Source organism: Chroicocephalus ridibundus, chromosome 6, assembly GCF_963924245.1.
Source record: "Chroicocephalus ridibundus chromosome 6, bChrRid1.1, whole genome shotgun sequence".
In the NCBI taxonomy this organism is placed as follows: domain Eukaryota; kingdom Metazoa; phylum Chordata; class Aves; order Charadriiformes; family Laridae; genus Chroicocephalus; species Chroicocephalus ridibundus.
This window is the reverse complement of record NC_086289.1, coordinates 50,625,716-50,637,817: the sequence shown is the minus strand read 5'-3', so window position 1 is coordinate 50,637,817 and position 12,102 is coordinate 50,625,716. Positions and strand designations below refer to the sequence as shown.

At 36.8% G+C, this 12,102-nt stretch overlaps 1 protein-coding gene across 1 annotated transcript in view; it reads left to right on the top strand.

The window, feature by feature from the left end:
- COL4A3 (collagen type IV alpha 3 chain) overlaps positions 1-12,102 on the top strand; it is a 65,998-nt gene that overhangs the window by 2,704 nt on the left and 51,192 nt on the right. The window contains exon 2 of the mRNA XM_063339015.1: positions 11,609-11,665. Within this exon, the coding sequence (XP_063195085.1) occupies positions 11,609-11,665 (57 nt within the window). The remainder of the gene's footprint in view (positions 1-11,608; positions 11,666-12,102) is intronic.

Genomic DNA, 12,102 nt, shown 5'->3' with positions numbered 1-12,102 from the left:
CTGCACTCTCTGGCACCTGCTAGGGAGTATAATTATCTGCATTCTTGGCCACTGGCATGCTCTAATCACATCTGAAAACTCAGCAGAAGTCGCATCTTCCCATGTCAAAGGCTTTTCAGCTTGCTTGATATATTCCTTCACTCCAAATACTGATGTTATAATTCTTTGAATTTTCCCATGTTCATTTAAATACTTTAGAAGAATAATAAAAATTATCAATATATTTCCTCAGGGAACAAGATCTTTCTCATTCCTCATTTTATTTTTTTCCTCTCAGAAAAAAATTGATTTGCTTTCTCGTTGTTTCATTTTGTTTAACAGCACCTGCAGCTGATACTGTCTTGATGCACATGCACAATCCAGTTAATTCTGCTGTGTCTTGTCTTTTGATACCATCCACGTACTTCTTGTATGTGTTGAAATTAAACACTAATCTAAAAACTCCCTGAAATTTGCCATTTCAAATTACGCTAATAAGAAAAATACATAGGTCAAGTTCATTAGTACTGAATCAATACTGTTTCTTAATGGCATTGATCATTTTTATGATGGCATCACGTTAGCATGTGTTCAGAACAGGAAAAAAGAGGGTTTCTACTTGAGCAAGATTACTTGATTGCAAGTTAGCTGCACCTCATGTTACTACCAGTTTCTGATTTTCATTGTAATACAATTGAAATGTTGCATTAGCTCATAGGGTAAAGTTAACTGCTCTATATTCTGCGTTTGCCTCAGTCATTACTCTGCATTTTTTCATCGTGTGCTGCTGGCAAAGGAGGGGAGATATCTTCTCAAGCCTTATAGTCACTGAGTTGGTTTATTTGGGTTTTTTTGGCATCCCTTTTCTCACTTCTGCTTATTATCTGTGACTAGATGCAAGTGTTCATATTTCCTAATTAATTGCATTTTTTACAAGTGTTAGAATTTGTATGCAAATACTTTTAAATGTCTCTTCCTCTTCATGCAATATTTTTTTCCTAATTATATGCAAACTATATTGTTGTCACAAATAGATCTTAATACATGGTTCTGGAAAGAAAAAAATGCAGCATTCTAGCTCAGCCATGAGCATCTCCAAGGCTGGTGAGAATGGGGTGCAGGCTGACTTGCTTTGTTTAACTAGGAATCAAAATGTTGGAGGGACAAAGTGTCACAGTGAGAATTTTCCTTCTGTTCCGGCTTTTGGAAGCACCCAGGTTCTTTTGTCGTACAAGGCAGCTGAGAAGGGAAGATGTGCACCTGAATATACAAAAGAGAGTTCACTGAGCATGTTAGAAAAACAAGTCCTTTGTGAAGTGCTCTCTTTGATTTGGTTAATATGATCCCAGCACTGAAGTCAATGGGGGTGTGACTTTGATAATTTGGCCCAATTTATACTAGACTGTTCTGATCCTGATTGCCTCTATAATTAGTTGTAATTCAGCCGTCACGTCCATAGAGAAACAGGCCAATGTCAGAGCACTGCAGAGCCATGCCTTTCCTACATGGCCAAGAGAGTTAGCATAAATTATCATAGTTGCCCTAATGTTTGTGCATCAAAATTTATGGAGTTCTGCTGTCTTATACCACATGGAGGCTTGCTCTGATGGCCAAGAAATGTGTGCTTATGCGTTTGCTGCATCATACAACTGAAAGAAGATGAACCTCCATAGGTGATCTTTCACACCTGTGACAACTGAACTGTTAACACTAGATTTATAGCCTTTTTCTAACAGATCTACAAGGTAAATACACATTTAAGCAGAACTCTGTAACTCAAGTTGTTTTGCTGACTGAATAATATCATTGAAATGATCAAAGTAGGCAGGCAAACGCTGATTCCTTCTTCATTTTATTGCATTTCATGTAGATGTAACAGCATTTTATTTTGAGATCTGTGCTAGCAATCTCCTCTGCAATACCTAGAGCTGATTTATCATAACACGTCTTTGAAACAAAATACTTTGCTCTTAAGTGCAGCTAGTATGGGATGTCCGGTCATCTGGTTTACTGTCACATTCTCACCCTACCGCCTAACAAAGTAATACTAGAAGGCTCAGTATGTTGGCATGGATTACAGGAGCCTAGGAGGAAGGTGAAATACAAAAAAGGCTTTTTTCTTCTTAACTGTTTATAGCCCCAATCTCTCATGCACACACTGGAAAAGCTCCATTTTGCCACACCTAGTGTATTTTTAGTTCTGTTTTCATTGTTTGTCTTTTTTTTTTTTTTTTAACTTAACAGTTCTGTAACAGGGTACAAATCTCAAAGTTTTACAGATTTTTCCATTTGGTGTGGTTCAATTAAGGCTTTTTAACTAGGGCTTTATGCTGCAGATTATTTTGGAGGAAGCTGCAAGAAAAAGTAACGTAGCTTATTATTTTTTTTTTATCTGTGAAATCACAGAGCCTTTCAAAAAAGGAGAAACCAAAGCATGTGCAATTGTGCAATAACGATTCTCTGAACAAGCTACTGTTGCTTTCATTGCTATTTGCACCACTTAACAGAAGATGCACACCAGGAATTTTATGAATATACAAATATACAGGCCTGAGGAGACAACAGTTGTAGTGAATACCATTCCCACAGTCAACAGTTGGGAAGAAATACAAATTGTGTGATGTAATGCTAACCATACTATGGTAGGTAAGCAAAAATTCACTAGTTAAATGGTGTGTATTCTTTGTTATTAGATTGCTCTTTTAAGATGACCCTCTGTTAGGAAGGAAGAGCACGGATGAATAAGCTGATTAAACACCCTTAAGACTTTGCTGCACAAAACAAAATTCTGTGGCCTGAATTGCCTAATCTTTTTTTCCTTGTGGAAAGGAAGAATATTTATTTCTTTTGTCCTCATGTCCTGTTCATGGTCAGGAGAAGAAACCCATAGAGATGGGGTTTATGGGTTTGCCTTTGCAGATTTTACCCTCCCGAATGTATCATAACAGTTTGGTCCAGTTTCTGACAGTTCTTATAACAGAGACTTCCACGCTAGTGAGATTATTTGTAGAGTAAGATATTGGTCATTGTAAGTATCAAAGTTTTCTGTGTTTGAGCAGAGGAACGTAAACCATCATTCTCTCTGTTTAAAGATGGAGTAATTCTGTATCTTCTCTTTATAGAACAAAAGCAATTAACCCCCCTCCAAAAAAACCCCAGACATTCAATTGAGAGCCTCAACTTAAAATTTTCCAAAATTGCACACAACATGCCAGCCCTATGTACATAGATACTGAGTAATTTCAGGCAGCTTCTACAACACAGGCCTCGGTGATCATCACTGCAGAGCTCACAAACTTTGAGTTTGTGAAAATATAAGGTGGTGGATTTTTTTCTAAATTACAACACTTTACCTGTTTTATCCTAATGCAGTGATGATAACATGCAGGCACAGTGAAGATTGCTAAGCCCTATCGTTCTTGCGCTCTAACTCTTTATTGTCAGTGAGTTGGAGAGAAGAGAGGAGCTCCATATAATTAATTGTACTGTATCTGCTTGGACAAGAATATGGTTGGCACCATGGAAGTTGTATGTGGAACTATGAGCACAATGACAGAATGGTGTGCTTTCATAAGAATAGTATGAACAGTTATGTTATGGTAGTTTCTTGTAACTTCCATAAAGACAGCCTTGTTCACTGCAAAAAAGGTATGCTATACAGTATGTTACAAACAAAGAGTTGCAGGGTGTTTTACGAGTTTTGTTTTGTTTTTTTGGTGTTTGGTTGTGTGTTTTTTTTCCCTAGGAAAGAATTCATTCCATTTAAACATAGGCAAGAGATACCAAAGTTCTAGGAAAACTTTGTTGCCATCTTTGTATCCTGTTTTACTTAAGGTTTATGTTACCTTTTTTTTTTATTGTGATAAATATGAATAGTTATAATGAAGAGATTTGTCTAACACCATAAAATTGTTATTATACAAAGCTCTTAGTGAGTAGGTTTTTGCTTTAAAAACTAAGAGAAGGTTTTCAAAACAGTTTCAATCTCTGAAGTGAAAAAGGGTTTTCATACACATTCCTTTGACGTAATAGTAAGTCATTTAGATGTTCATCTACAGCAGTTTCTTCCATTTCTCCACATAGTTGGTTTGCAAATACCATTATAAATAAATTTTTATATTACATAAAAAGAAAATAATCCCTTCCAAAAGAACTCATGACAGCTTAAAATTAAGGATAGTAAGTAATGAAATTCTTCCCAAGTTCAGATAGAGACATGCTATATGTTCACATTGTGCGATCGCAATAAGTTAGACACAAAATCCTGCTTCTGTGAAGTATTCTGAAAGTTTTTTCCTATGATCATAAATGCTTAGGACTTCTCGCCTGAATCTCACACTGAAAGCAGCACATAACCAGTAATAAAAGGCCTATGTCACCAAGAAGGGATGTTGATTCAGTAGTTATTCCCATTACAAGTTTTTAATGGAGCTTATTCAACAACTGCACTCTCTGTAGCATAACAGTTGTCTTCCACTGTGGCCTTTGAGATCCACTCTCCCTGTGTTAGACATTATTGACCAAGTTGTTTATTAGTTAAAGTTACAGGTGTATTTCTTTATAATGGAAAGTGAAATGAAATAATTTTTGTCAGGTGCTAGGTATTCAACTGGTAGGCAATATGCAGTGAATTCTGATAGCACACATGGCTGTTAACAGGAGTCTTCTAAGGTAGGAATGTCTGGCTGCCTTCCGGTTCACAAGTGACTACACAATGTTTCAGGGTTTGGGAACTGACATATTTTCCTTCATCTCATCATCTCCTATTTGTGCTCTATGTTGTCTATACTTATTGAAGGCTTAATAATTTGGTTTTGTTGTACTGGTCCAGCAATCACTAAAAAAACACAAAGTTCTTTGTGGTCTTTGATAATTTTAATGAATTCATGTTTGATGCTTAGAATGCATGAAAAACTTTTAGTATACAGATTCTAATGGTGGGACTGGTATTTTGTTTTCATAGCAATGTTTTGGAGTGAGGGTACTTCATTCTCCAGTACCTTGTATGCTACGTGATGATTACAGTTGTGCAACATGAGGAATATGCTGCCAGGGTCACGTATCTACTAACCATGTCTAGATAGAATTACTGACTGTGTTAGTCCAGCTAAGTATCCTAACACACGTGCATCAGACTCAGAAAAAAGATTTTCCTTATATAGCCTTTTCCACACTGGGAACTCTTTTTCTATACAGCTCTGCTCTCAGATCCTCTGCTTGAGCATGTTAGAATACATTTTCAAAAAACATAACTGTGTCCAAGCTGGAAGCTTTAGCTATCACCATAGCATCCTTCTGAAAGTGCAGCATTTCACATCTCTGCAGCGTACCTACCTCAACACAACTCTGTACTGTAGATAAATGTTAAAGCAAAACTTTCCCTTTACTGTAATCTTAATGCTTTACAACTTCTTTTATTAGATGTAATAGAACACATGTAGTCAAGAACATTAGAGAAATGGGCCCTTTGTAGTTAAAGCACTATATTAACATTAACTATTTGAGCAATATTAATTCTATGTGCTCAGTTGTGGCTTATAGACACTGCTGAAATCTGTAAAGTGATTGCTCTGCACTGAGACAGCTCAGAAAGAATTCAGAAATCTCAGTGTGTCAGAAGCCCTGAAAATTCATAATCAAGACTCTTAAAGGAGCTGGCTCACTGATACATAATTTTTAATAGGTATTGGAATTGAAGAGAAACTACATAAAACTGGAAATTAGCTGATAATTCGCTTTTATTCGGAAGGGACCACTGTGATGACCTGCATATTTGTAGGCTGCTCAGGATACCTTTAATGAGGAGAAAGATGGAAAAGGGAAAAAAAAAAAAGACAGCATCACATAAAAATAGATCTTATCCCCTAAGTCTTATTCCATGTTTTGATAGAGTTGTAATTTAGTGATCCTTGAAGTTAGAAGATAAAGACCTAATGGCAGGATAGGTGAAATGCTAATAAAAATCAAGTTTAAATAAACCTTAAAAAAAACTTAAAGCCTTAAACTTAGACTTAAACTTAGAACCACCAATGAAGGAAAGTGACAGCTTCACCACCCACTTGAGAGAGGATACGTGGGCTATTTTTACTGTCCAGAGTAATTAATGGATATCACTTGCACTGCTTTTAATTCATCTTAAAATGCCTCGTGTCACACAGTCATCTTTCATTTACATTAACCAGGATTTACCTTTGGAATCAGTGGAGTTCACCCATTAAATTAAAGACCAATCAGGCCAAAAGTGTAAACTTAAGCCCCACTGCAACCAGAGTACTATATTCCTACAGAATACATTTAATTTCATCTCAGCTTTTATATGAATGTCTTTATTACTCATCTTGTGGGGTCTTGATGTAGTCTTCATCTGAAACTTAAAGAAAACAGTACCTGTTGCCTGCAGCAGCACACTTTGTTGCCTCTCTGTCCTTCGTGCAGTATTTTTAATACAAGTATATATTTTGAAATCATAGCTGACCTCCTCTGGTCTTCTGGATCTGGAAAAGCAAGCAAATACTGTTCTGTCATCATATATGTCATTTCAAAAGAGATCAACGGAGAAATATTGGCTCATCATTGCCACTGGTTCATTTTTTCTGTTCCCCATCTTCCTGCCTTTAAACCATTCCCAGTATGACTGGACTGCCCCACAAATGCTATTGATAGAAATGCCTATCATTGTTTGCTTTTTCCCTTACATTAACACCTTTTGACATCCTTTGGCATATTCAGGTTTGATAACATCCCTAAGTGCATTCTCTGATATCCTTTGTATAACTAGCTCTATTGGCAAAGTGCTGTGAGCTATGTAAGATTCTGATAAGCCAAATTAAGTTGCCAGGACTGCAGTGGTAGGAGTAGCAGTGCCATGCTGAATCTACAGTATGCTTTGTATAGGTGACAACATAAGACTGTCGTATGGATTCAGTGGAGGAGAGGACTGGAACACTTTTTAAGCAGATGCTTAAGTTAGTCTCTGCGTTGAGGGCAGGAAGAGGTCAGAGCCCAGAGAATCCAATCCCATAGTGTACAAAGGGCAATTCAGTGTTCTAGATAAGGTGGCACCCACTGAACAAAAAATTAACCACTGCAGGAAATGTGTTTCAGCGTGTATTAAAGAACATAGAATATTACTACTATTACTCAAAACACTTTTGAAAGGAGCTTTGTATAAATTACTCCAAGAAAGGGTTGGGTTTTTTAAAATGTTGGTTCATTGGTGAATTCATTTGATTTGTTATTCATATAATGATCTGGCTTTACCTGTTGGCCTAGATTTTTAGATAAAAAAATCCAGTGCCATCTACCGTATCTAAATATTTAAAATAAATGTAGGTGATTATTATAAAAATCACAAAACTGAAAACCATGCAGTAAACCTGTGGCTTTGCTAATGAATTTATTTATGTAGATGTTATTGTGAGGATTTTGAATAAACCATTAATAACTAATATTCAATGTCCTTGTCTTATAACCTGGCAATATACTCTTGTTTTGTTATGGTCCTTTGGTAAAGGAGCTGCAGGCATCTTACAAGGATGTGGAAATATCCAGTAGTGTGAGAGAGCAATGATTTTTTGGTTCAAGGCTCCTTTACAGAAGGCAGAATCTAATCTTACGTAAAAATCATATGCCAAAACATTTAGTATTATCCAACTAACCGACTGTGTAATGTAAAATCATCTTTGGTCTTTTCAGTTTAGTTTAATGTGATATGCATACACAAAAAGACCTAAATTGATCTGAAAGCTTACTAATGGCAAATTAAACACATTCTAAGCATTTTGACTTCTGGAAGAGCAAAGGCTCTCTTTCTTTAAATAGTTTCATAACCCTTTTTCAGTTATGTAGCATCACAATTTTCTGCATGTTCATGCATTAAGTTCACATTGAATTATCTGTGATTGTAAGTTAAAAGTTTCTTCTGTGTTTGTACATATAAAGTCTTCTGCAGATTATACCTATTATAGAAGAGTCTTTTCATTTGGTGATTTCTCTACATGTTCTGAAAACTGCTTTGTATACAAATACTGTAAATAATCTGCTTCTAGCTTTACTTTCACAGGTAGAAATAAGGTGCAACTCCATGAAGGTCTATAGAATTATAATGGCAAATAACTTGTCCTAGGAAGATTAGAAGCCAGCTGTGGCTATTTCTCAGGAAAGCTCTGTATGGTCAGCCAGGATATGATCCCAGTTATACTGAGGAAATTCAGAGAATTTGGAATACCGTAAGCATTTTTTTCCTCAGTAAACAGCACCTTTCCTGGACTCAGACATGTGTCTACTAAATCTTTGCTTCAACAGTTGAGATTGCTGAAAAAATGGCTCTTGTAGGTCTTGTAGTTAATTTACAATGTTCATATGCAAGCCTTAAGAATGCAGTAGCTCGAGTCACTCACCAGCCCTGTACCTTAGTAAAAGGCAGCGCCTGCAATTTAAGACTACTTTTATTGTGTCCTGTGTTTACATCTTTCCTTGGGATGCTGAACATTGAGCAGTTAAATGTTTTTATACTGCTTAGCAGAGATGTACTCATAGCCTGTGTCAACTATTTTGAAGAGAATATGTTGGGAATGAAGGTACTCTTATCAAATAGGGAACAAGAAAATTGGTTGTCTTACAGACTATTCCAGATTTATTTTGGGATATGTGTCACTTTATCCTCTAGTATTTATACTTAAAGGCTTAGGATATCTTTCATATAACTTGGTGAACTTACATTATCCAGTGCCAAACTGATAGACCTCAACAAGAATAAATCAGGATACTGTTTGTTGTTAATTCTGCACTAGTGTTTATTCTTGTGTCCCTGGTGATATAATCACATTGATTAAAGTAATAGTAAAGGTAGCAAAGTCATATGGTTTCTGTTTTATATGACACCTTTGTTTTCCAAATTTTCTGGTGCAGTACCACTTGAATTCTAGCTGTCAGACTAGGGGAAGAAAGAGTCTTCTTTAAATATGCCAAAGAATTAAGTATTTAATGTTTGCAACTCTCTAGCTTGAAACACCGTAATCATCGTACTGATCTGTCTATAGAGCACAGGCAGACACAATCATTTCTTGGGGGATTTGCTTTTCATGGACAACTGATTCTCATTTATCTTTTATTTTGTAAATGAATGTTTAAATAGCTGTTCACTGGAGGAATACCCCCTGCATCTATTTTTAAATTAATAGATGGCATCGTCATCTCAACTAACTACAGCTATCTGAAAGACAGGCAGCTACTGTCAGTAATTTTCTAGCCCATAAGAACAGCAAGTACTTGCAACATCTCCACAATCCTAAAAGGGGCACCTGAAGAGACTGGAGGAGTTGTTCCAAACTAGATGTCAAGTTTCCTCTGTAGTCAATGGAAAGAGACCAACACCATGGGCAATGTAAGAAATGAAGGCAGCTAGCTGATACTGCATACCTCAGTTCTGGATGATATAGATAGAAGAAATTGATCGCAGCTTGTGGGAAGAAAAGATACTTTTCAATTCTGTAAAATGTTTTACCTGAACAGATTGCTACAGGAAAACTTAAATTTAATGGCAATCTGACGTTATAATTTCAAAATGTAATGGAGAATGTTTTTTTCCTCTGACTTTTGTTTTCTGTTTTTTGAGAATGCCACTGGAAAAGTTACAAATTTGGAACAGTGCTGCTGTTGTATTATGACCAGCTGTAGGGGTTAATTAATTCTGTCTTCAAGATCTAAATAGAAAGCTCATCTCATACCATCTTAAAGGCTTTAATCTTGTAAGAAAAAAAATTACTTTTCTTCCTTATTTTCTAAATTTTATGCAACTTAGAAAAACATCTTCACAACCTATCTGTGATATTTGTCCCTTTCTTACTGTCTGTAGCTGTATCATAGCATACTGTCATTGTGAGAAACATATATACTAAAGTGAGAGGATAAACTGAAATAGCTCTCTTTCTGCAGCGGTACAATTGAAAAAGTCATTCAACAAGAGCTTCAAAAACAAAGGAAAGAATTTAAGTGTACAAAGTACAAAAGTATACAATAAATGCAGTTTACTCCACATCTGTATGAAATATATGGCTTCAGTAACCTCAGTGATACTTTATTATGTATAATATTTATGTTAACAAAGAATTATTTTTTTTCTCCTCCACTCCACTGAAATAGGATATATCTAAGTGAGCGTAGAAAAGTCCTTTGCAGTTATCCCAGCTGGACTGGGCTAGCTCAGGTACTGAGTGCAGGATAACTGGAGCAGGAGCAGGGCACAGAAGGATTAAGTGTTCTCACATTCACCCAGGATCTCAGATGTGCTTTGCTGAGCTCCCTGACACCGCGACTACCTAGTACATAAGCTAGCTAATTTAGTCATGCTGTCCATCCGATTCTATACTGAATGTCCTTTTTTGGGTTTGTTTGTTTGTTTGTTTCACTTAAGTGCGACCAATAAAAAACTCCGTATCTCTTCAGACTTGATTAATCATTGAATTTTCCCAAATTGTAGTTGCTCCCAGATAGCTATGCCATACTCCAGCAGCAGAGGTCACAGACTCAACACAGCCCTCCAAGGAGGTCTTTGAACTGCAGGTTCACCTGAAGGCACAGACATGCTGGTAGCAGCTACAGCCCAGGACTTGCTGCAGGAGTGGGGATATCTCTCTGTGACGGATCGCACTGTGACGCAGCTTGGCTCAGAAAACCTCCAGAATTAATAAACAACAAAGTTGAGGGTCCTTTGTAATAGTATTAGGTACTATAAGCCAGGGTCAGGAAGTGAACGCAGCTACAAAAAGTCAGAAAATTATTGATTAAGAGATTAAAATAAAAATAATATAATTGTAATTAAAACAATATCAGTATATGTGTTTGTTTCTATAGTAAGTTTTTTAGAGAATCATCAATTAGGGCAAGAAGATGATTGAGGGATTGGAGCATCTCCCTTATGAGGAAAGGCTGAGAGAGCTGGGACTCTTCAGCCTGGAGAAGAGAAGGCTGAGGGGAGACCTTATTAATGTTTACAAGTATCTAAAGGGTGGGTTGAAGGAGGATGGAGCCAGACCCTTTTCAGTGGTTCCCAGTAACAGGACGAGGGGTAATGGGAACAAGCTGGAACATAGGAAGTTCCATTCAAATATGAGAAAAGACTTCTTTGCGGTGAGGGTGACAGAGCACTGGAACAGGCTGCCCAGGGAGATTATGGAGTCCCCTTCTCTGGAGACTTTCAACACCCACCTGGATGCAGTCCTCAGTAATGTGTAATGTGCTTTAGCAGGGGGGTTGGACTAGATGATCTCTAGAGGTTCCTTTCAACTCTGAAATTCCATGATTCCGTGAATGTTTAGTGCTGAGAGACCAAATTCTTGAATTTTACACTGGTATTATAATCCTGGTGGTGTTAAGTATGGCTTCTTGGCCTTTACCGCAACTATAAAATTAAACTAGTGCCCTTACCTGTCTCAAAAGACAGTACAAAGGAATAATGAGCTCTTTTCCACTGTTGTGAATTGACACTCCTCATGAACTTTTTTTTTTAAAGTTGTATTATCTGTGAAATAATTACCTTATTAAAACCACTGAGATCTCATTTGCCCCTCACCAAACAACACAATGAGAAAAATAGTTTTGTTATAAAGTTTGTCTTTTTGTTTTCCAGAGCTGTGTATGCAAAGGTAAAAGTCCCTGCTTTTGCGATAGCATGAAAGGTAATAAGGTAAGAACAAATATATTTTTCCTTTTTTAAGATTAGCTTATCCCTGGAAATTGTTAATACATTAGTTTAGTTGATACAGTGAGTGAATTTATTGTGTGACAGTATTCTGTCAACAGAGTCTACAGGGAATTGTGAAAGGACACACTGTTTAACTAAGAAGACTTTTAAATCTATTTTTTTTAAATGCATTAGTTTACAGCATTGCATGATGTTTGAACACCAACAGAAGTACAACTGTCCAAAGCACTAGGTCCCTTTCATAAACTCCTAACAAATGCCCACAGATACCATTACCCTGGATGCAGCTCTCCTGTTACAAATTTCATAATGCCATCGAGAGTGTCATGTTCAGTGCTTCCCGCTTTCCATCTTTGGACCTTGCCCATCTCCCCCCTTTTTCCGGTTTCTGAAGGAAAGCTACATGCACTGGTAGCAAA